Consider the following 26,183-nt stretch of genomic DNA (forward strand, 5'->3'; position numbering starts at 1 on the left):
CAGTAAAGCATAACTGACGAATCAAGATAGATTTTTTTTTTAATTCAAATTGACATGTTTGAAAAAAAAAATATAGTCATTGAAATAACACTGATTTTAAATCCAGGTTATATTCTTGTATTATCGTGTACAATTCATAATCATGTGTAACTATATCTAGTGTTTATCAATCTGTCTGGCTCTCTCTCTCTCTCTCTCTCTCTCTCTCTCTCTCTCTCTCTCTCTCTCTCTCTCTCTCTCTCTCTCTCTCTCTCTCTCTCTCTCTCTCTCTCTCTCTCTCTCTCTCTCTCTCTCTCTCTCTCTCTCTCTCTGTGTCTAGCATCACCCAACATCTTTCTTATGTTACTTAGTAAAAGCGGAAAAATTGTCAGGGGGTAGGCTGCATTATGCGTGTTGAAGTGTGCATTTGTGTGGGTTATTCCTGTGTGTGTTTGTGTGTGTGTGTGTGTGTGTGTGTGTGTGTGTGTGTGTGTGTGTGTGTGTTTATGAAAGCGCATGCCTATGTTTCCAAGCTGTGAAAGTATATAAATACCATATCACTCACTTCAAGTGTAAGGGAGCTGTGAATTATGGTGAAAAGATGAAAATATACGAAGTATTATTTTGTTAATGTACCTCACCATCATAATGCATGTGTTGAACATGATTACGGAGTTGGAAATCGTCTTTGGATTAAAGAAAATCTAAAAGATGAAGAATATGCTATCAAAACTCAACAAAACAAAGACGAGATTTTGTGTGATGTTTGTGCGTGGGTGAGTCTTATGATCCGTCTGTGTTTGACAGTCACGGGCAGAGAGAGGGAAGGTAAGATCTCCAAGAAGGTAAAAGATCCTTTAAATCTGATCTTGAAGTTGGAGAAGGAGTTCCAGAAGGAGACAGCATGAACCTTCCAAACAAATAAAACTGATCCACGTATATTCCAATAATAATCATGGTCTTTATATCATAAAGATATCATCAGAGTCTCTTACAAATATCTTCAAAGAGAACACACAAATACACATAAAACAGCCTCCTAGGTATGATAAGCTCATGTTCACGAAAACACTTGTATTTCTAAATGAATTGACTATTGGAATTGAAACATCGTATCATTCCGAGCGTCTTTTATTGAAAGCTGGGGCAATAAATTACAAATTCATCTTAGGCGTTAATCTTTAAACATATCACAGGCCAGATCCCATGCAGATTAAGGCAAGGAATCGTAGAGCGGAGAAAGTATGTCTCTCGCCAGACAACCACCTTCCCTCTCCGGCGTTACCTTCTATATAAGTTACTCGGCTCCTTCCTCGCCTTCACCTTCGTAGTCAGAGAAGGACCCTTGGTTGCCGTCAGCAGCCACACCGTCAGCGTCGATGGGGACGGCGTTGGACTCTACCACACGATAGCCGTCCTCGTCGGCCACGTACTTGACGTAGAATTCCTCTCCCTCAGGAGACGTCCAGCTGGGGGCGTTTGAGTAAAGTTAAAAGGCTCGTTATCTATGGGTTAAATAATCTACTCCTTAAAAGGCTAAGCATCATTGGTCGAGTGCATAAGTTAGCTTTAGCATTCACTTGATCTCTTTCATAAATCTAGTATATTCACAGATAAACATATTTCCTTATATTCCTTGAAGACAGGACACAATACCCACTTGAGGATCACTTGTCTTCGCAAAGAAACACTTGAGTCCAGAACACTGGTGTCATAACTGTTGCGGCCAATCTTACAAATACTTCTCTACCTGATGTCAACATGATGCAACCATCTCCCTCAGATTTTGGACCAGTGTGATGAATTTAGAACAGAGCAGATCTTCTTTCATCCTGGTTAGCTCATGTAGATGGAACCCATGACTTTCCCTCACATGGAGGTGTCCTCAGCCTTGACGCAAGTGAAGGACATCTCGACCTTTAAGCATCTGGAGCCTCGACTTTCATTAACCTAAAGAAACGCCAGACCTTCAGCACCACATAGGACATTTACTTCGATTCACCTGTGAGCGCCCTCGACCTTGACCTTACTCATAAGCGCCCTCAGTCCAGACTCACTTGTGAACGCCCTCGAACCTGACTTATCCATGGAAACTCTCGACCTGACTCATTTGTGGACACCCTCGACGTAGCACATCGGCTTGAGCACTCGACTCTCTCTCACCTGTAAGAGCCCTCGACCTTCTCACCGGCATCTCCCTCCTGCTCTTGCTGGTGATCCTCGCCCTCGAAAGCCATGATAGAGTCGGGGCGGGCAGCCACGAAAGCCACCATGGCCAGGGTCACAATGATGACCTGAAAGAGAGGGGAGAGGTAAGGGAGAGTTAGTAAAGGATAGAAATGATGAATGAAAGGACTGTCGAGGATAAAAAGAGGCAGATAGACAGGGATATGTCCCAAGGGAAAAATGGATATTGAAAAAACATCAGCGGCAAGATATTCTTTTCTACATCTTCCACTCATGACACCATACATATGAAGAGAAAATGGTTGCTACTCTTTTGCATCGCCGTAGGTATGTACCTCGTAGACATATAACGGTGCCTTTGTAAGCCTCCGATATGAGGATACACAAGGCCAAAAAGGTCGTTTGGTGCAGCAGAGGTTATTCTGAACAAGTCATTTGACTGAGTACTACTGCTGAGGATGGTATTGTTTACGATAAAAGATACAAGGGATCAAGGATCAATATCAGGACACGATTCTGATGAGGATCAGATTTCAATCTCAAGGAATGGTGGATACACCAAATCCAAGATACAGTTGTTCAGCTCCCACTTGTGCCATGAAAAATCATCGAAAGGATCCTTGTGTCAATGTTCATAAAACCCAGGACAACTTGCTGAGTATATTGAAATAATTCCTTACTGTGATACTCGCGACTAATCATTCTTAGACACAAAGATGATTATAACCAATTTTGAGGGAAATTATGATCGGCAAATCATTCCATCAGAAAAACTTTGCGTATGCTATTCTTAACAGGTGTGCCGGGCAGGGCCTTGCTGTGTCTGCATATCGTCTTTGAGTAATGTGATTCTACGTCACAAGTTTGGTGTAATTCATGACTTACGGTGCACTTCATGGTGCAGGAGGAGTGTCCGTATACAAGCGAGAGCTGCACTGTTGTTCTTCCTGTAGGAGGTGAGGTCGTGATGTAGTGCAGACCTAGGCCTCAGCTGGTCTTATATAGCAGTGCAGGACAAGTACACCACGCCACACCGTCCTTTCTGCAGGTAGATGGTCACGGCAGGTTAGCCGGAAAGATATTTCTACCTCGCGGTGCCGATGAACTTTAGGTGTGTAGTGAGTGTGGCGGCCGGTCACCGCAGTGTGGGGAAAGTTGGAAAAAGGTCGCGTCCATGTAGCCAGTCCATCGGTCGCAGTTGTTAACATAAACCAACTTATTCCTCATCAAGAGACACACTTAATCTCAGAAGACAGTATGATATGCCTCCTAAGGAGCCCAGTAACCCAGGGGACGTATGACCTCTGTGTTCCGGTCCAAGACGATCTTGACCTTCACCAGACGTCCAAACAAAGCTGGCTAGTGACGCTTTGTTGACATTACCTTCCTCCATACTTCCTCTCTTTTTATACCTAAAATACGATGGATCAAGACCAAATATTAATGAGGGTAGGAAGGTTAGAAAGCAAGCGTGAAACATGACCCTGGATTGTACGACTTATTGTAGATAGTGAGAACTTGACTCGGAGTTTATGTTCTCCTTAATGTCACCAACAGTGCTGCGCCACCGTTACCATAGATCAAGGTTATGATTGTGCCGTCTGTTTCGAAAGATGAGCTTCTACGTCACCAACCCATAAACCAACTGCAGCCTCTGAATATCCTTAGCCCACATAACCAGCCAACCAGACTCCCAACCCAACACACCACTTCCGGCAGCTGACCTTGCGAAAAATCACGCTCTGCTTACCAGCACTACACACGAGGAGCAACTGGAGCACGCTACACAAACTGTCCTCTCACCACTTGCCCTTCAAGATAACACTTCATCTGCTTCACCTAATCAACACATCGACCAAGAAAACTTATACAAACACAGAAAAGCAGATTGGCCGGCCTTCACTCACTGCATGGAAACTTCAATATAGACCATTCCTTATCACCATATTATGGAGTCTCACACTTCCTCATCATCTCTAACCAATCGAGTGAAAAGCACATGCCACAAGGACACAGAAAGAAATAAAAGCCAAATTTCTTCCCTCAGACAGCCAACTCAGACAGAACCACTATGCTTCAGTAGAAATCAAAGAAAAGATCCAGATTTTAAATAAGCCGTCACTAACTTAGTCAACGAAAAAATAACTGATAATTGGCTCTCCTTCCTCAACGCAGTGATTACAAGAACTTCAGCAACCAAAACAAAATTTATTGATATAGCACCAGTCCAGCCCCCACTCATGAAGCACTCCTGATCCATTCCAATGATATCCCCTCTCCCAAAGAACACACAAACATACTCAAAAGGCGCTACTCAAAAGTTGGCTAAAACTAACTTCATACCTCCAGAAGAATGTCATGAAAACCTACACTAAAGTCCAGCCAGAAACAACTACCCACACACCTTTCACCATATACAAGCAATGTAATTAAAACCTTTAGAACAACTCTCTTGATACAAGCCCTGGCAGCATGCTAAACATCCCCCCCAAAAAAAAACAATGGCCCACTTGCAATCCAGTCACCTGCAGGTATTTTCGACTACTCTTGGCTACACAGAATAATTCCCAATATCTGAAAAATTGCCAACATCCTAATGCAAAAAAATATCACAACAGTGATAAAAAGTGCCTACCCAACTTCATAACCGAACACCGTATAAGAGTCACTCATAATGGATTCACCTCAAAAACGCTAAAACTCTGCAATGAAGTTCCCCAAAGAACAGTTCTTTCTCCAACTTTCCTCCGTTTCTTCCTGCACGACCTCCCATTAAATCAGGCAAGCCTCAACATGAAGGTCTGTTCGTATGCAGACGACCTAACAAACACATTACAACATCCTAACACCACAGTAGTAGCATGAAACATGCAGCACTACAGCACATAATTGGTATGACGGTTCACCCAGAGAAGAATGTGTGCTTCACAGAAGTCTTTAATCACTCTTTTAACCCCAGACATACACGAATCCAGCTCACCCCCTCCTGTCAAAATAGGAAGTCTTTCCCACTGAACAAAACAACCATTCTAAGCATCATATATGACACATGTGACATTCACTCCGAAACCAAAAAACATAAACATAAAATCAATGCACAAAAATACCCTCATAACACTGATTGGCACCAAAATTTCACAAAAATAAAAGAATCCTTCAATTCCACCGCCAACTGTTCATCCGCTCAACATTGAATCATGAGTTACCTACTCAACCTTCCCCACTTTCAAAAGCGAATATATAGAAACTGCAAACCACATTAGATATTGCGCACAGAAGAATCACTAACTGTCTAGCAATGATAAATGCTCTCTCTCTCTCTCTCTCTCTCTCTCTCTATATATATATATATATATATATATATATACGAATAAAGTGCTTATGAACGCGCACCTTCATAGAACATACAAACCTCCAACAGCCAGGATCGAACCTGGGACCCCTGTGCAAGAGGCAGGCATGTAACCGCTAGGCTATGGGACTGTATTATAGGAAACAACTATTCGAAATACTGAGTACTCGAATACCCTTCGTCTCACAATGGTGAGCAACGGGGTCTATATAACTTGGTTGTTTCCGAACAGACGCACATAGCCAGCTGATAGCGTTTTACCGAACCTAAGTGTACAACGCGGAGGTATATGAATACGAATAAAGTGCATATGAACGTGCACCTTCATAGAACATACAAACTTCCAAATGCCAGGATCGAACCTGGGACCCCTGTGCAAGAGGCAGGCATGCTAACCGCTAGGCTATGGGACTGTATTATAGGAAACAACTATTCGAAATAGTGAGTACTCGAATACCCTTCGTCTCACAATGGTGAGCAACGGGGTCTATACTTGGTTGTTTCCGAACAGACGCACATAGCCAGCTGACAGCGTTTTACCGAACCTAACTGTACAACGCGGAGGTATGTTCTATGAAGGTGCGCGTTCATATGCACTTTATTCGTATTCATATACCTCCGCGTTGTACAGTTAGGTTCGGTAAAACGCTATCAGCTGGCTATGTGCGTCTGTTCGGAAACAACCAAGTATAGACCCCGTTGCTCACCATTGTGAGACGAAAGGTATTCGAGTACTCAGTATTTCGAATAGTTGTTTCCTATAATATAGTCCCAGAGCCTAGAGGTTAGCATGCCTGCCTCTTGCACAGGGGTCCCAGGTTCGATCCTGGCTGTTGGAGGTTTGTATGATATATATATATATATATATATATACATATATGTTCATTTATCATACTTTGTCGATGTCTCCCGCGTTAGCGAGGTAGCGCAAGGAAACAGACGAAAGAATGGCCCAACCCACCCACATAAACATGTATATACATACACGTCCACACACGCACATATACATACCTATACATCTCAACTTATATATATATATATATATATATATATATATATATATATATATATATATATATATATATATATATATATATATATATATATATATATATATATATATATATATATATATACACACAGACATATACATATATACACAATTACATAATTCATACTGTCTGCCGTTATTCATTTCCGTCGCCACCACGCCACACATGAAATGAAAACCCCCTTCCCCCGCATGTGCGCGAGGTAGCACTAGGGAAAGACAACAAAGGCCACATTCGTTCACACTGTCTCTGGCTGTCATGTGTAATGCACCGAAACCACAGCTCCCTTTCCACATCCAGGCCCCACATAACTTTCCATGGTTTACCCCAGACGCTTCACATGCCCTGGTTTAATCCATTGACAGCACGTCGACCCCGGTATACCACATCGTTCCAATTCACTCTATTCCTTGCACGCCTTTCACCCACTTGCATGTTCAGGCCCCGATCACTCAAAATCTTTTTCACTCCATCTTTCAACATCCAATTTGGTCTCCCACTTCTCCTCGTTCCCTCCACCTCCGACACATATATTCTCTTGGTCAATCTTTCCTCACTCATTCTCTCCATGTGACCAAACCATTTCAAGACACCCTCTTCTGCTCTCTCAAACACACTCTTTTTATTACCACACATCTCTCTTACCCTTCATTACTTACTTGATCAAACCACCTCACACCACATGTAGTCCTCAAACATCTCATTTCCAGCACATCCACCTTCCTCCGCACAACTCTATCTATAGCCCACGCCTTGCACCAATATAACATTGTTGGAACCAATATTCCTTCAAACATACCCATTTCTGCTTCCCAAGATAACGTTCTCGACTTCTACACATTTTCCAACGCTCCCAGAACTTTCGCCCTCTCCCCTACCCTATGATTCACTTCCGCTTCCATGGTTCTATCCGCTGCCAATTCCACTCCCAGATATCTAAAACACTTCACTTCCTCCAGTTTTTCTCCATTCAAACTTACCTCCCAATTGACTTGTCCCTCATCCCTACTGTACCTAATAACCTTGCTCTTATTCACATTTACTCTCAGCTTTCTTCTTTCACACACTTTGCCAAACTCAGTCACCAACTTCTGAAGTTTCTCACCCGAATCAGCCACCAGCGCTGTATCATCAGCGAACAACAACTGACTCACTTCCCAAGCTCTTTCATCCACAACAGACTGTATACTTGCCCCTCTCTCCAAAACTCTTGCATTCACCTCCCTAACAACCCCATCCATAAACAGTTAAACAACCATGGAGACATCACGCACCCCTGCCGCAAACCAACATTCACTGAGAGCTAATCACTTTCCTCTCTTCCTACATGTGCACATGCCTTACGTCCTTCATAAAAAACTTTTCACTGCTTCTAACAACTTGCCTCCTACACCATTTATTTTTAATACCTTCCACAAAGTATCTCTATCAACTCTATCACATGCCTTCTTCAGATCCATAAATGCTACAGAAAAATCCATTTGCTTTTCTAAGTATTTCTCACATACATTCTTCAAAGCAAACACCTGATCCACACATCCTCTACCACTTCTGAAACCACACTGCTCTTCCCCAATCTGATGCTCTGTACATGCCTTCACCCTCTCAATCAATACCCTCCCATATAATATCCCAGGAATACTCTATATATATATATATATATATATATATATATATATATATATATATATATATATATATATATATATATATATATATATATATATATATATATATGTGTGTGTGTGTGTAAGGACTGGTAAGGCTCTTTCTGTTAGACTTAAGCAACATGAATATAGCATAAGAACATGACAAGAATCAAATGCTTGTTTATTCATGTTAAAAACTATGATCATTGTATTGAGTGGAGTAATGCCATCTCAGTTATTAACTCTAACTCCAATACCACGAGAAATATCTTTGAATCTTTTATCATTAAATACACAGAGAATTATAACCTTAATGTTAGTGAAGGTGTGTACAAATTGGATAGCTTTATTTTTGATAAAATTCTTAAACAATTACCCTTTTGGTCCACATAGTAAGTTTACGATACGCTCGTTATCAGTCTTGGACGCGCCCGACCTCCATTTGGACAGTCTTTTGTCTACCAAATGGCGTCCCATCTACGTCTCTTCTTTGCATATGAACTGACTTATATTTCTTTCTTGTATCTCCCCTGATGATGTAATTCTTACATGAATGTTGGACTACTGCCATAATAGATTAAGACGTTAACGCATTAGGCTGCAAATGAAACTAAACTGTAAGTTGGACCATACTATTGAAAACTGTGACTGGACGAAGAACACAAACCCTTCTTTTGTGATAAACCTGTCCAATAAACAACTAGATAAGGATTCCTTGCGTGATTTAGGCTATGGATTCAGTTTTCTGTGCTCTAACAGGGAGGCCAGCTGTGTTCATGTCACAAACTCTTTGTAATGTTACTAAAGCAGATAAGGCTAACACTGTTGTGATGATGGACAAAATGAATTATCTATCTATAATAAATGATCTTTTAAGTGATGACACAACATATCTAAACTCAATAAGAATCCCCTAGAAACAGTTAATTCCCATTTCAATAAGGAACTGAAGTTGTTGTTGAAAGATAATAGTTCTCTTATCAAAAGTTTGTCATCTATGTCCCCTTCATTGCCATATATGTATGGACTTTTCAAAACACATAAACCAAATTTTTCAGCAAGACCTATAGTGAGATCAGTAGACTCCATCACAATAAATTGTCAAAGTGGTTGGTTTCTTTATCAAGTCCATTAGTGGGTAAGATATCAAATTTTAATATCATGAACATGTAGATTTAGTTAGCTTAATAATATCAATGTTAATTTTGATTTCAAACTTGTTAACTTTGATGTTTCCTCACTGTTCACAAAAGTTCTAATTGATAACCTCTTAGAATATTTATTTCATGTTTTGGATGATATTCGTTTATGTTTCAAAATCTTTTTATTGAACTGAAAAAATTGTGTGTAAAAGACTATGTATTTCAATTTAAAGGAGAGTATTATGCTCAAAAATTTGGTGTGGCAATGGATAACCCTCTTTCACCTGTACTAAGTAATCTTTATATGGAATTCATTGAAACAAAATTACTAAAGCATATCGTACCTTCTAATGCAATATGGTTTAGGTATATAGATGATGTTCTTTCTGTATGGCCAACAAATGAAAATTCAAAAACATTTCTCCATCAAATTTACTGTAGAAAATGAAAATAGTGGTATGATACCATTGTTAGATTGCATGATCCATAAGGATGGAAACAAGTTTAGCATATTCAGAAAACCTACCATCGTATACTCATATATCCATTATCACTCATCTGAACATGACAGACTTAAATAATCATTATTCTTGTTTATGTTCTTTGTGGCATTACGTATATGCAGTAAGGAGTTTATTGATAATGAGTTTGAGAAGATGTATCCTATTGGATCCAAGTTAAAGTATCCTAGATCATTCATTAATAAAGCCCTTAAGTTGGCAAAGAAATCATTTTATAAATTTGAACCCAAACCTCCCATTGACACCAAGAACCTTTTAGATACTATAAAAAAATATATATACTCTTAGGCCTAGAAATACACACACACACAAGCACGTACGGTCACAAACACTAAAAACACTCAAATGCTCTGTGCGAAAAAGTTGTATATAGCCTGTGTAGCGGCAGTGACAGCTAACATCACCAGTGGTGTGTGAGGAGGGAGGAAGTGAACAACAGCTGAGCTAAGCCTATCACGTCTGCGTCATCAGTCACCCTCAACCAGGCCAGGGGTCAGCCGGAACAGATGTGGGGGACGCAACACACTGAGGAAACTAACATCTGAAACTTCCTGATGTGAGGCAACAGAACTCATGATGCCTTACTCATCTGGTAGTGATGTGAGGATGTGAGGGGGAACTTTCCCAGTACTGCCAGATGCAGTGGTCATGAGCCAGATGAGGTGGTCGACCGACTTAATGAGTGGGTTGCAAGTTCGTGCCTCCAGGTTTCAAGATCAGCCACCTTGGCTCGGCGTGTCATTGTCATGGGAAGGTCGGACGGTGGGTTTATAACATTTCACTTCGGCAGGAGGTCATCATACTGTAGTACGCCCCAGGAAACGGACAATACCACGTGGAACAGAGCCTCAATTTTCTTTTTTCTTTTTCAGATTATCCCGAGAAATTCTGGTGTAAAAGAAGATATAAATGAAACAGTTGAAAATTTTCGTTAGATATTTTATCTGATCTGCGCCAAGTGATCACTCTCGGGCTCATCAAAAGTGAAGAGTAAAGCTAGTATGAAGTCATGAGGCTTGGTTTATTTATCGTAAGAAATTAAACAACAAAAGAATTATCCAGGTGGGGTCACAAGGTTGACGCTGTGGATAACTCGGGGTAAAATTGTTTTTTTTTCATGAACTGCAGCGAAATACTTCATGTACCAGCCTGAATTCCAGTGTGTGTCAGATTTTATCATGGCTTCTAACATAGCGGTTTAGACATGTTAGGGAATACTGCAGTAACAAAACAAATGCATTCGATCGGTTACAGACCAACGGGTCTTAACGAGGCTGTTCGTGCTAGGTAGAAGAGAACAGACACTGGTGGATTAGTGTGGTGAGAGGAGAAAGACACACAGGTGCCTGCGAGCAAAGTCCAATTATACCTAAAATGTTTTTTTCTTCCAGTTCTCAGTATTATATTCTATGTTTGTATGTCTTCAAGCACATCTCCTCTAATGATAAACGTATTATGGTGCTCACAGATGCTTCTCAGTTTAAAGTTAGTGTGTGTGGTTGTGCATATTCTCACTGACAGTATCTTGGGGCCTGGGGCAATACATTCTGCATATATATATATATATATATATATATATATATATATATATATATATATATATATATATATATATATATATATATATATATATATATATATATATATATATACATATATATATATATATATATATATATATATATATATATATATATATATATATATATATATATATATATATATATATATATATATATATACTGGAAAGGATCACAATTTTGAGTGTGATCAAGATATTGCTATGAGTCCACGGGGAAAATGAAACACGAAGTTCCCAAGTGCATTTTATAGATATATATATATATATATATATATATATATAAATATATATATATATATATATATATATATATATATATATATATAAATATATATATATATATATATATATATATATATATATATATATATATATATATATATATATATATATATATATATATATATATATATATATATATATACATGTGGATCAGGTGTTTGCTTCGAAGAATGTATGTGAGAAATACTTAGAAAAGCAAATGCATTTTACGTAGCATTTATGGATCTGGAGAAGGCATATGATAGAGTTGATAGAGATGCTCTGTGGAAGGTATTAAGAATATATGGTGTGGGAGGCAAGTTGTTAGAAGCAGTGAAAAGTTTTTATCGAGGATGTAAGGCATGTGTACGTGTAGGAAGAGAGAAAAGTGATTGGTTCTCAGTGAATGTAGGTTTGCGGCAGGGGTGTGTGATGTCTCTATGGTTGTTTAATTTGTTTATGGATGGGGTTGTTAGGGAGGTGACTGCAAGAGTTTTGGAAAGAGGGGCAAGTATGAAGTCTGTTGTGGATGAGAGAGCTTGGTAAGTGAGTCAGTTGTTGTTCGCTGATGATACAGCGCTGGTGGCTGATTCATGTGAGAAACTGCAGAAGCTGGTGACTGAGTTTGGTAAAGTGTGTGAAAGAAGGAAGTTAAGAGTAAATGTGAATAAGATCAAGGTTATTAGGTACAGTAGGGTTGAGGGTCAAGTCAATTGAGGGGTAAGTTTGAATGGAGAAAAACTGGAGGAAGTAAAGTGTTTTAGATATCTGGGAGTGGATCTGGCAGCGGATGGAACCATGGAAGCGGAAGTGAATCATAGGGTGGGGGAGGGGGCGAAAATCCTGGGAACCTTGAAGAATGTGTGGAAGTCGAGAACATTATCTCGGAAAGCAAAAATGGGTATGTTTGAAGGAATAGTGGTTCCAACAATGTTGTATGGTTGCGAGGCGTGGGCTATGGATAGAGTTGTGCGCAGGAGGGTGGATGTGCTGGAAATGAGATGTTTGAGGACAATATGTGGTTTGAGGTGGTTTGATCGAGTAAGTAATGTAAGGGTAAGAAAGATGTGTGGAAATATAAAGAGCGTGGTTGAGAGAGCAGAAGAGGGTGTTTTGAAATGGTTTGGGCACATGGAGAGAATGAGTAAGGAAAGATTGACCAAGAGGATATATGTGTCGGAGGTGGAGGGAACGAGAAGTGGGAGACCAAATTGGAGGTGGAAAGACGGAGTGAAAAAGATTTTGAGTGATCGGGGCCTGAACATGCAGGAGGGTGAAAGGCTTGCAAGGAATAGAGTGAATTGGATCGATGTGGTATACCGGGGTTGACGTGCTGTCAGTGGATTGAATCAGGGAATGTGAAGCGTCTGGGGTAAACCATGGAAAGTTGTGTGGGGCCTGGATGTGGAAAGGGAGCTGTGGTTTCGGTGCATTATTACATGACAGCTAGAGACTGAGTGTGAACGAATGGTGCCTTTGTTGTCTTTTCCTAACGCTACCTCGCACACATGAGGGGGGAGGGGGTTGTTATTTCATGTGTGGCGAGGTGGCGATGGGAATAAATAAAGGCAAACAGTATGAATTATGCACATGTGTATATATGTCTGTGTGTGTATATATATATGTATACGTTGAGATGTATAGGTATGTATATTTGCGTGTGTGGACGTGTATGTATATACATGTGTATGTGGGTGTGTTGAGCCATTATTTCGTCTGTTTCCTTTCGCTACCTCGCTAACGCGGGAGACAGAGACAAAGCAAAATAAATAAATAAATATATATATATATATATATATATATATATATATATATATATATATTTTTTTTTTTTTTTTTTTGCTTTGTCGCTGTCTCCCGCGTTTGCGAGGTAGCGCAAGGAAACAGACGAAAGAAATGGCCCAACCCACCCCCATACACATGTATATACATACGTCCACACACGCAAATATACATACCTACACAGCTTTCCATGGTTTACCCCAGACGCTTCACATGCCTTGATTCAATCCACTGACAGCACCTCAACCCCGGTATACCACATCGATCCAATTCACTCTATTCCTTGCTCTCCTTTCACCCTCCTGCATGTTCAGGCCCCGATCACACAAAATCTTTTTCACTCCATATTTCCACCTCCAATTTGGTCTCCCTCTTCTCCTCGTTCCCTCCACCTCCGACACATATATCCTCTTGGTCAATCTTTCCTCACTCATTCTCTCCATGTGACCAAACCATTTCAAAACACCCTCTTCTGCTCTCTCAACCACGCTCTTTTCATTTCCACACATCTCTCTTACCCTTACGTTACTTACTCGATCAAACCACCTCACACCACACATTGTCCTCAAACATCTCATTTCCAGCACATCCATCCTCCTGCGCACAACTCTATCCATAGCCCACGCCTCGCAACCATACAACATTGTTGGAACCACTATTCCTTCAAACATACCCATTTTTGCTTTCCGAGATAATGTTCTCGACTTCCACACATTCTTCAAGGCTCCCAGAATTTTCGTCCCCTCCCCCACTCTATGATCCACTTCCGCTTCCATGTTTCCATCCGCTGCCAGATCCACTCCCAGATATCTAAAACACTTCACTTCCTCCAGTTTTTCTCCATTCAAACTCACCTCCCAATTGACTTGACCCTCAACCCTACTGTACCTAATAACCTTGCTCTTATTCACATTTACTCTTAACTTTCTTCTTTCACACACTTTACCAACTCAGTCACCAACTTCTGAAGTTTCTCACCCGAATCAGCCACCAGCGCTGTATCATCAGCGAACAACAACTGACTCACTTCCCAAGCTCTTTCATCCACAACAGACTGTATACTTGCCCCTCTCTCCAAAACTCTTGCATTCACCTCCCTAACAACCCCATCCATAAACAGTTAAACAACCATGGAGACATCACGCACCCCTGCCGCAAACCAACATTCACTGAGAGCTAATCACTTTCCTCTCTTCCTACATGTACACATGCCTTACGTCCTTCATAAAAAACTTTTCACTGCTTCTAACAACTTGCCTCCTACACCATCTACTTTTAATACCTTCCACAAAGTATCTCTATCAACTCTATCACATGCCTTCTTCAGATCCATAAATGCTACAGAAAAATCCATTTGCTTTTCTAAGTATTTCTCACATACATTCTTCAAAGCAAACACCTGATCCACACATCCTCTACCACTTCTGAAACCACACTGCTCTTCCCCAATCTGATGCTCTGTACATGCCTTCACCCTCTCAATCAATACCCTCCCATATAATATCCCAGGAATACTCTATATATATATATTATATATATATATATATATATATATATATAATATATATATATATTATATATATATATATATATATATATATATATGTGTGTGTGTGTGTAAGGACTGGTAAGGCTCTTTCTGTTAGACTTAAGCAACATGAATATAGCATAAGAACATGACAAGAATCAAATGCTTGTTTATTCATGTTTAAAAACTATGATCATTGTATTGAGTGGAGTAATGCCATCTCAGTTATTAACTCTAACTCCAATACCACGAGAAATATCTTTGAATCTTTTATCATTAAATACACAGAGAATTATAACCTTAATGTTAGTGAAGGTGTGTACAAATTGGATAGCTTTATTTTTGATAAAATTCTTAAACAATTACCCTTTTGGTCCACATAGTAAGTTTACGATACGCTCGTTATCAGTCTTGGACGCGCCCGACCTCCATTTGGACAGTCTTTTGTCTACCAAATGGCGTCCCATCTACGTCTCTTCTTTGCATATGAACTGACTTATATTTCTTTCTTGTATCTCCCCTGATGATGTAATTCTTACATGAATGTTGGACTACTGCCATAATAGATTAAGACGTTAACGCATTAGGCTGCAAATGAAACTAAACTGTAAGTTGGACCATACTATTGAAAACTGTGACTGGACGAAGAACACAAACCCTTCTTTTGTGATAAACCTGTCCAATAAACAACTAGATAAGGATTCCTTGCGTGATTTAGGCTATGGATTCAGTTTTCTGTGCTCTAACAGGGAGGCCAGCTGTGTTCATGTCACAAACTCTTTGTAATGTTACTAAAGCAGATAAGGCTAACACTGTTTGTGATGATGGACAAAATGAATTATCTATCTATAATAAATGATCTTTAAGTGATGACACAACATATCTAAACTCAATAAGAATCCCCTAGAAACAGTTAATTCCCATTTCAATAAGGAACTGAAGTTGTTGTTGAAAGATAATAGTTCTCTTATCAAAAGTTTGTCATCTATGTCCCCTTCATTGCCATATATGTATGGACTTTTCAAAACACATAAACCAAATTTTTCAGCAAGACCTATAGTGAGATCAGTAGACTCCATCACAATAAATTGTCAAAGTGGTTGGTTTCTTTATCAAGTCCATTAGTGGGTAAGATATCAAATTTTAATATCATGAACATGTAGATTTAGTTAGCTTAATAATATCAATGTTAATTTTGATTTCAAACTTGTTAACTTTGATGTTTCCTCACTGTTCACAAAAGTTCTAATTGATAACCTCTTAGAATATTTATTTCATGTTTTGGATGATATTCGTTTATGTTTCAAAATCTTTTTATTGAACTGAAAAAATTGTGTGTAAAAGACTATGTATTTCAATTTAAAGGAGAGTATTATGCTCAAAAATTTGGTGTGGCAATGATAACCCTCTTTCACCTGTAAATAAGTAATCTTTATATGGAATTCATTGAAACAAAATTACTAAAGCATATCGTACCTTCTAATGCAATATGGTTTAGGTATATAGATGATGTTCTTTCTGTATGGCCAACAAATGAAAATTCAAAAACATTTCTCCATCAAATTTACTGTAGAAAATGAAAATAGTGGTATGATACCATTGTTAGATTGCATGATCCATAAGGATGGAAACAAGTTTAGCATATTCAGAAAACCTACCAACGTATACTCATATATCCATTATCACTCATCTGAACATGACAGACTTAAATAATCATTATTCTTGTTTATGTTCTTTGTGGCATTACGTATATGCAGTAAGGAGTTTATTGATAATGAGTTTGAGAAGATGTATCCTATTGGATCCAAGTTAAAGTATCCTAGATCATTCATTAATAAATCCCTTAAGTTGGCAAAGAAATCATTTTATAAATTTGAACCCAAACCTCCCATTGACACCAAGAACCTTTTAGATACTATAAAAAAATATATATACTCTTAGGCCTAGAAACACACACACACACAAGCACGTACGGTCACAAACACTAAAAACACTCAAATGCTCTGTGCGAAAAAGTTGTATATAGCCTGTGTAGCGGCAGTGACAGCTAACATCACCAGTGGTGTGTGAGGAGGGAGGAAGTGAACAACAGCTGAGCTAAGCCTATCACGTCTGCGTCATCAGTCACCCTCTGCCAAGCCCGGGGTCAGCCGGAACAGAAGTGGGGGACGCAACACACTGAGGAAACTAACATCTGAAACTTCCTAATGTGAGGCAACAGAACTCATGATGCCTTACTCATCTGGTAGTGATGTGAGGATGTGAGGGGGAACTTTCCCAGTACTGCCAGATGCAGTGGTCATGAGCCAGATGAGGTGGTCGGCCGACTTAATGAGTGGGTTGCAAGTTCGTGCCTCCAGGTTTCAAGATCAGCCACCTTGGCTCGGCGTGTCATTGTCATGGGAAGGTCGGACGGTGGGTTTATAACATTTCACTTCGGCAGGAGGTCATCATACTGTAGTACGCTCCAGGAAACGGACAATACCACGTGGAACAGAGCCTCAATTTTCTTTTTTCTTTTTCAGATTATCCCGAGAAATTCTGGTGTAAAAGAAGATATAAATGAAACAGTTGAAAATTTTCGTTAGATATTTTATCTGATCTGCGCCAAGTGATCACTCTCGGGCTCATCAAAAGTGAAGAGTAAAGCTAGTATGAAGTCATGAGGCTTGGTTTATTTATCGTAAGAAATTAAACAACAAAAGAATTATCCAGGTGGGGTCACAAGGTTGACGCTGTGGATAACTCGGGGTAAAATTGTTTTTTTTTCATGAACTGCAGCGAAATACTTCATGTACCAGCCTGAATTCCAGTGTGTGTCAGATTTTATCATGGCTTCTAACATAGCGGTTTAGACATGTTAGGGAATACTGCAGTAACAAAACAAATGCATTCGATCGGTTACAGACCAACGGGTCTTAACGAGGCTGTTCGTGCTAGGTAGAAGAGAACAGACACTGGTGGATTAGTGTGGTGAGAGGAGAAAGACACACAGGTGCCTGCGAGCAAAGTCCAATTATACCTAAAATGTTTTTTTCTTCCAGTTCTCAGTATTATATTCTATGTTTGTATGTCTTCAAGCACATCTCCTCTAATGATAAACGTATTATGGTGCTCACAGATGCTTCTCAGTTTAAAGTTAGTGTGTGTGGTTGTGCATATTCTCACTGACAGTATCTTGGGGCCTGGGGCAATACATTCTGCATATATATATATATATATATATATATATATATATATATATATATATATATATATATATATATATATATATATATATATATATATATATATATATATACATATATATATATATATATATATATATATATATATATATATATATATATATATATATATATATATATATATATATATATATATATATATACTGGAAAGGATCACAATTTTGAGTGTGATCAAGATATTGCTATGAGTCCACGGGGAAAATGAAACACGAAGTTCCCAAGTGCATTTTATAGATATATATATATATATATATATATATATATATAAATATATATATATATATATATATATATATATATATATATATATAAATATATATATATATATATATATATATATATATATATATATATATATATATATATATATATATATATATATATATATATATATATATATATATATATATACATGTGGATCAGGTGTTTGCTTCGAAGAATGTATGTGAGAAATACTTAGAAAAGCAAATGCATTTTACGTAGCATTTATGGATCTGGAGAAGGCATATGATAGAGTTGATAGAGATGCTCTGTGGAAGGTATTAAGAATATATGGTGTGGGAGGCAAGTTGTTAGAAGCAGTGAAAAGTTTTTATCGAGGATGTAAGGCATGTGTACGTGTAGGAAGAGAGAAAAGTGATTGGTTCTCAGTGAATGTAGGTTTGCGGCAGGGGTGTGTGATGTCTCTATGGTTGTTTAATTTGTTTATGGATGGGGTTGTTAGGGAGGTGACTGCAAGAGTTTTGGAAAGAGGGGCAAGTATGAAGTCTGTTGTGGATGAGAGAGCTTGGTAAGTGAGTCAGTTGTTGTTCGCTGATGATACAGCGCTGGTGGCTGATTCATGTGAGAAACTGCAGAAGCTGGTGACTGAGTTTGGTAAAGTGTGTGAAAGAAGGAAGTTAAGAGTAAATGTGAATAAGATCAAGGTTATTAGGTACAGTAGGGTTGAGGGTCAAGTCAATTGAGGGGTAAGTTTGAATGGAGAAAAACTGGAGGAAGTAAAGTGTTTTAGATATCTGGGAGTGGATCTGGCAGCGGATGGAACCATGGAAGCGGAAGTGAATCATAGGGTGGGGGAGGGGGCGAAAATCCTGGGAACCTTGAAGAATGTGTGGAAGTCGAGAACATTATCTCGGAAAGCAAAAATGGGTATGTTTGAAGGAATAGTGGTTCCAACAATGTTGTATGGTTGCGAGGCGTGGGCTATGGATAGAGTTGTGCGCAGGAGGGTGGATGTGCTGGAAATGAGATGTTTGAGGACAATATGTGGTTTGAGGTGGTTTGATCGAGTAAGTAATGTAAGGGTAAGAAAGATGTGTGGAAATATAAAGAGCGTGGTTGAGAGAGCAGAAGAGGGTGTTTTGAAATGGTTTGGGCACATGGAGAGAATGAGTAAGGAAAGATTGACCAAGAGGATATATGTGTCGGAGGTGGAGGGAACGAGAAGTGGGAGACCAAATTGGAGGTGGAAAGACGGAGTGAAAAAGATTTTGAGTGATCGGGGCCTGAACATGCAGGAGGGTGAAAGGCTTGCAAGGAATAGAGTGAATTGGATCGATGTGGTATACCGGGGTTGACGTGCTGTCAGTGGATTGAATCAGGGAATGTGAAGCGTCTGGGGTAAACCATGGAAAGTTGTGTGGGGCCTGGATGTGGAAAGGGAGCTGTGGTTTCGGTGCATTATTACATGACAGCTAGAGACTGAGTGTGAACGAATGGGGCCTTTGTTGTCTTTTCCTAACGCTACCTCGCACACATGAGGGGGGGAGGGGGTTGTTATTTCATGTGTGGCGAGGTGGCGATGGGAATAAATAAAGGCAAACAGTATGAATTATGCACATGTGTATATATGTCTGTGTGTGTATATATATATGTATACGTTGAGATGTATAGGTATGTATATTTGCGTGTGTGGACGTGTATGTATATACATGTGTATGTGGGTGTGTTGAGCCATTATTTCGTCTGTTTCCTTTCGCTACCTCGCTAACGCGGGAGACAGAGACAAAGCAAAATAAATATATATATATATATATATATATATATATATATATATATATATATATATATATATTTTTTTTTTTTTTTTTTTTGCTTTGTCGCTGTCTCCCGCGTTTGCGAGGTAGCGCAAGGAAACAGACGAAAGAAATGGCCCAACCCACCCCCATACACATGTATATACATACGTCCACACACGCAAATATACATACCTACACAGCTTTCCATGGTTTACCCCAGACGCTTCACATGCCTTGATTCAATCCACTGACAGCACCTCAACCCCGGTATACCACATCGATCCAATTCACTCTATTCCTTGCTCTCCTTTCACCCTCCTGCATGTTCAGGCCCCGATCACACAAAATCTTTTTCACTCCATATTTCCACCTCCAATTTGGTCTCCCTCTTCTCCTCGTTCCCTCCACCTCCGACACATATATCCTCTTGGTCAATCTTTCCTCACTCATTCTCTCCATGTGACCAAACCATTTCAAAACACCCTCTTCTGCTCTCTCAACCACGCTCTTTTCATTTCCACACATCTCTCTTACCCTTACGTTACTTACTCGATCAAACCACCTCACACCACACATTGTCCTCAAACATCTCATTTCCAGCACATCCATCCTCCTGCGCACAACTCTATCCATAGCCCACGCCTCGCAACCATACAACATTGTTGGAACCACTATTCCTTCAAACATACCCATTTTTGCTTTCCGAGATAATGTTCTCGACTTCCACACATTCTTCAAGGCTCCCAGAATTTTCGTCCCCTCCCCCACTCTATGATCCACTTCCGCTTCCATGTTTCCATCCGCTGCCAGATCCACTCCCAGATATCTAAAACACTTCACTTCCTCCAGTTTTTCTCCATTCAAACTCACCTCCCAATTGACTTGACCCTCAACCCTACTGTACCTAATAACCTTGCTCTTATTCACATTTACTCTTAACTTTCTTCTTTCACACACTTTACCAAACTCAGTCACCAGCTTCTGCAGTTTCTCACATGAATCAGCCACCAGCGCTGTATCATCAGCGAACAACAACTGACTCACTTCCCAAGCTCTCTCATCCCCAACAGACTTCATCCTTGCCCCTCTTTCCAAAACTCTTGCATTCACCTCCCTAACAACCCCATCCATAAACAAATTAAACAACCATGGAGACATCACACACCCCTGCCGCAAACCTACATTCACTGAGAACCAATCACTTTCCTCTCTTCCTACACGTACACATGCCTTACATGCTTTGAAGAATGTATGTGAGAAATACTTAGAAAAGCAAATGGATTTTTATGTAGCATTTATGGATCTGGAGAAGGCATATGATAGAGTTGATAGAGATGCTCTGTGGAAGGTATTAAGAATATATGGTGTGGGAGGCAAGTTGTTAGAAGCAGTGAAAAGTTTATATATATATATATATATATATATATATATATATATATATATATATATATATATATATATATATATATATATATATATATATATATATATATATATATATATATATATATATATATATATATATATATATATATATATATATATATATATATATATGCAAAACTTTCACTTCACTGTGAAGTGGTATATGCACAATCACCACTGGAAAAAGAAACGATGAGTACTTTCGTTTAACACACACACACACACACACACACACACACACACAGAGTAGGGGAGATACAAGTGTTGAAGTCCTTAAAAGCACACAAGTAGCAGTGAAGTGGGACTTCATTAATCCCCGTGGGGAGCGGATGGGTACTAATTATGTGGCCTGATGTCACTGACCTTCCTCTCCTAACATGGTGTGTGGACAGGGTTATTCGGTTGGATACTTCTTGATAATTATTTCAGTTAACAGTTTGTCACATTTAAAATGGCCAAAGGACATATTTACATTATGATCAAATGTGCCAGAGATCAAACAATATTCAATTATATTTCTTCCACTGAAACAATTTGATTTAGCTATTGTCTTAGCTCCTTCCCACTCGATATGGTGATCAAAGGCAGCTTTATGTTGGAATAAGCCGTTGCTTTGTTGGGCCATCTTAACACTGTACTTATGTTGTGAGATTCTAGTCTCCAAGTCTTTCCCCAATTGTCCAATATGAAATTGGTCACAGTCTTTACATGGGACTTGATAAACAACACCAGTATTATGTGATGGGCTGTTTTCGATGAGGGCTTTCTTGATTGTGCTTTCATATTTGAATACTACTTGTATATTAAGTTTTTTGAGAATGTGAACACATTCGAGAAAATTCACATGAAGGGAAAAGAACAAGGGTTCTGTGGTGACTTTTACCTTCTGGCTTATTATTTTGGCCACTATAGAAACGTTTCCTTGCTGTATTCTGACACTGGTTAAGGAAATTTATTGGGTACCTTAGCTTCTATCCAATGTACTTAATCATTTTCCGTTCATCATCTAAAAATTCAGTATCTGAAATCATACGTGCTCTCAGGTATATAGATATGAGAAACAACCTTTTTACATTGATATAATAATTTTGATAATAGCGGATATAAGACAGCATATTTGTAGGTTTTCTGTAAACCTTAGTTTTCAAGATACCTTTACCCCTGATCATCTCTATATTCAAAAAGGGTCACTTATTATTCATTTCGACCTCATGAGTAAGCTTTATGGAGAGATTTAATGAGTTTAGCTTATGTAGAAAGTCCTCAATGTATAGATTATTAAGCCAAAAGTAAAGTACATATCGGAGCCAAACTATGTTTTGTTCCTTTATAATGCTTAGCATGTGGCTTTCAAAATACTCCATGTAAATATTTGCTAACATTGGGGAGAGGGGATTACCCATGGCCATACTGAATTGTTGTGTATAATGTTTGTCCTCAAACACAAAAGATAAATTATCATATTAGTATAATTCTGTTTGTATTGGGGATGCCCTCAGTGTTGTTTCCCAAAATGTTTGGGAGGGAGATTAACACATCATTTACTGTGACGCTGGTGAACAGTGATTTCACATCAAAACTAACTCATCTATATGTAAAGTATCCATATAGATTAGTGAGTTTTGATGTGAAATAGCTGTTCACCAGCGTCCCGGTAAATGATGTGTTGAGTCGGGTTGGTGTACGAAGTTTTATCCGCCGGCGGTGTTTTTTTCAGTGACCTGATTTTGAAATGTCATCTCAATCGACACATCTATGGGGAGGCACACGTAAGACTGAGTGGAGTGAAAGTGCTGGCCGGCTGGGTGACCCATACTGCATAAGCGTTCCCACATTCACGTAAACCAGCGAAGACCTTTGCATGACAGATCATGACCTAGCCACGTATGTGATGGTTGGGATGGGGTGGACTGGAGGGATTCATACGCGTTGAAGTGGAGAGCGCGGGGCTTTTCTGACCTCCAGATAAAGGTTTTGACCTTTGTTTGTGCCTTTAATCACTGGTGATTAGAGCGGCCATAGCGCCTCCATGTTAGTGTCGTAGGAACTAACTCTTTCTCTTTAGCCACTTGATGATGTTGGTGTCTTAGTAGAGATCTATGAGGTCATTTCCAGCCTCCAGCCATGCTCCTCAAGTTAGACCAAAATTACTGGATAGCATCTCCCATCTGTCGACATACATTCCAGTCGGTGTTTTTCCCTCTAGTCGCTACGTGAGGTATTCGGCTTTGTCTTGACCCATCACTGAACATTTACTTATTGCCTCAACCTAGCGCGACGGAGGTCAAGAGAAAGGTTTGGACAATCTGTGAGACAGTATTGATCCCAGTTATTATCAGGCCTATAAAACAAACCAACGGTAATGGTCAAGCGGTAATTAACACGTGAAGTGGTGCAGAGCAAGGTCAAGTATGATCAAGGCGTACGCATTTCTTCCTAGAGCAATAACTGGAGGAAATTTTTACCTACAAAAATTTTCTGATGAAGGTCGGAGGGCCCCTGATATGTATGAATCTATAGTGCAATCAAGAAGGACCGATCCCGTGAGACACTTCTAACTGGAGTGGCTCTCGCTCCTGCGACTGTTTTTGCAGTGTGTAGAAGGACTTAGCTCTTGTGACTATCTGGAAAGACCCAGCGTATGTGATTCTTCGGGAAGTGCGTGGAAGAACCTGACCCGTGTGGCTATTTTGGTTGTGTGGAAGGATTCAGTTCTGGTGAACCTTTAGGAACTGTTTGTATAGACTTACAGAACAATTAAGAAGTACGGGTTGTATGTGTCTAAAGGCGAGCCAGCATAATACACACCACTGGAACGATTTTCACCAAAGAAATTCACCATTTTGGCGGAAGGTCACGTCATTGATCCAGAGCATTTGAAGACGTTTACGAATATTCTCAATGACTCTGGGACACACCCATAGGAAAATTGTACAGTGTCAGAGTCAGGAAAGTATTTCAGTAACATTAAAAGTTCCCTCTGTGAGTCTTCCTGCTCGAGGGATAAGACAAAGAATAAGCAGGAGTCTTATGACCCACTCGCCCGGGATGACCTGCTGAAGAGACCCTCCGTCGTGAGTGGGAAGGAGAGCGGGTAGGGGTAAGGCGGGAAATCCCGTCACATTCACAAAGCCTCCTGGCCCAGGACAAGATCACAGGGCTCAGCCCCAAACACCACAAAATTAACGCCAGCCTCGAGCATGTGCTGGTATATACCTCAGCGAATGGACGAGAATCATTACATGTACTGGGTGTTTACCTGGCGTCCTCAGAAGCACCCATCGAAACCTCCATACAGACTGATACCCTTGGAATCCTATCCTAACTTAAGACGCTACAAGCAAGGTGAAACAATCCACGGTGTCTGCCCAAACTGCGTGATTAGTGCACTAACGAAACAAAAGATGAAGAGATGAAGTCGCTTTGGAATTTGCAGTCGTAAAAGACTTCAGGATATATTCTTTTTTTTTTTTTTTTTTTTTGCTTTGTCGCTGTCTCCCGCGTTTGCGAGGTAGCGCAAGGAAACAGACGAAAGAAATGGCCCAACCCCTCCCCCCCCATACACATGTATATACATACGTCCACACACGCAAATATACATACCTACACAGCTTTCCATGGTTTACCCCAGACGCTTCACATGCCTTGATTCAATCCACTGACAGCACGTCAACCCCGGTATACCACATCGCTCCCATTCACTCTATTCCTTGCCCTCCTTTCACCCTCCTGCATGTTCAGGCCCCGATCACACAAAATCTTTTTCACTCCATCTTCCCACCTCCAATTTGGTCTCCCTCTTCTCCTCGTTCCCTCCACCTCCGACACATATATCCTCTTGGTCAATCTTTCCTCACTTATTCTCTCCATGTGCCCAAACCATTTCAAAACACCCTCTTCTGCTCTCTCAACCACGCTCTTTTTATTTCCACACATCTCTCTTACCCTTACGTTACTTACTCGATTAAACCACCTCACACCACACATAGTCCTCAAACATCTCATTTCCAGCACACCCATCCTCCTGCGCACAACTCTATCCATAGCCCACGCCTCGCAACCATACAACATTGTTGGAACCACTATTCCTTCAAACATACCCATTTTTGCTTTCCGAGATAATGTTCTCGACTTCCACACATTCTTCAAGGCTCCCAGAATTTTCGCCCCCTCCCCCACCCTATGATCCACTTCCGCTTCCATGGTTCCATCCGCTACCAGATCCACTCCCAGATATCTAAAACACTTCACTTCCTCCAGTTTTTCTCCATTCAGACTCACCTCCCAATTGACTTGACCCTCAACCCTACTGTACCTAATAACCTTGCTCTTATTCACATTTACTCTTAACTTTCTTCTTCCACACACTTTACCAAACTCAGTCACCAGCTTCTGCAGTTTCTCACATGAATCAGCCACCAGCGCTGTATCATCAGCGAAGAACAACTGACTCACTT

The 26,183-nt window shown here is 39.8% G+C and overlaps 1 protein-coding gene across 1 annotated transcript; it reads right to left on the reverse strand.

The window, feature by feature from the left end:
- Positions 1–1,208: 1,208 nt before the first annotated feature.
- On the reverse strand, positions 1,209–24,568 carry LOC139757910 (uncharacterized). Its single transcript, XM_071678855.1, has 3 exons — positions 24,477–24,568; positions 2,143–2,334; positions 1,209–1,448 (listed from the first exon to the last, which is right to left on the reverse strand). The coding sequence occupies exons 1-3, from the start codon at positions 24,566–24,568 to the stop codon at positions 1,277–1,279; spliced, it is 456 nt and encodes a 151-aa protein (XP_071534956.1). The 3' UTR covers positions 1,209–1,276.
- Positions 24,569–26,183: the final 1,615 nt, after the last annotated feature.

The sequence above is a fragment of the Panulirus ornatus genome, chromosome 28, assembly GCF_036320965.1.
Source record: "Panulirus ornatus isolate Po-2019 chromosome 28, ASM3632096v1, whole genome shotgun sequence".
In the NCBI taxonomy this organism is placed as follows: domain Eukaryota; kingdom Metazoa; phylum Arthropoda; class Malacostraca; order Decapoda; family Palinuridae; genus Panulirus; species Panulirus ornatus.

Excerpts from the sequence above, each read along its gene's own strand:
- LOC139757910 (XM_071678855.1), bottom strand. The coding sequence starts at position 24,568 with ATGGTGAATTTCTTTGGTGAAAATCGTTCCAGTGGTGTGTATTATGCT. Across the intron at positions 2,335-24,476 it reads CCGTACTTCTTAATTGTTCT|TCCTTTCATTCATCATTTCT; the intron begins GTAAGTCTATAC and ends TATCCTCGACAG. Across the intron at positions 1,449-2,142 it reads AAGGTCGAGGGCTCTTACAG|CTGGACGTCTCCTGAGGGAG; the intron begins GTGAGAGAGAGT and ends AAACGCCCCCAG.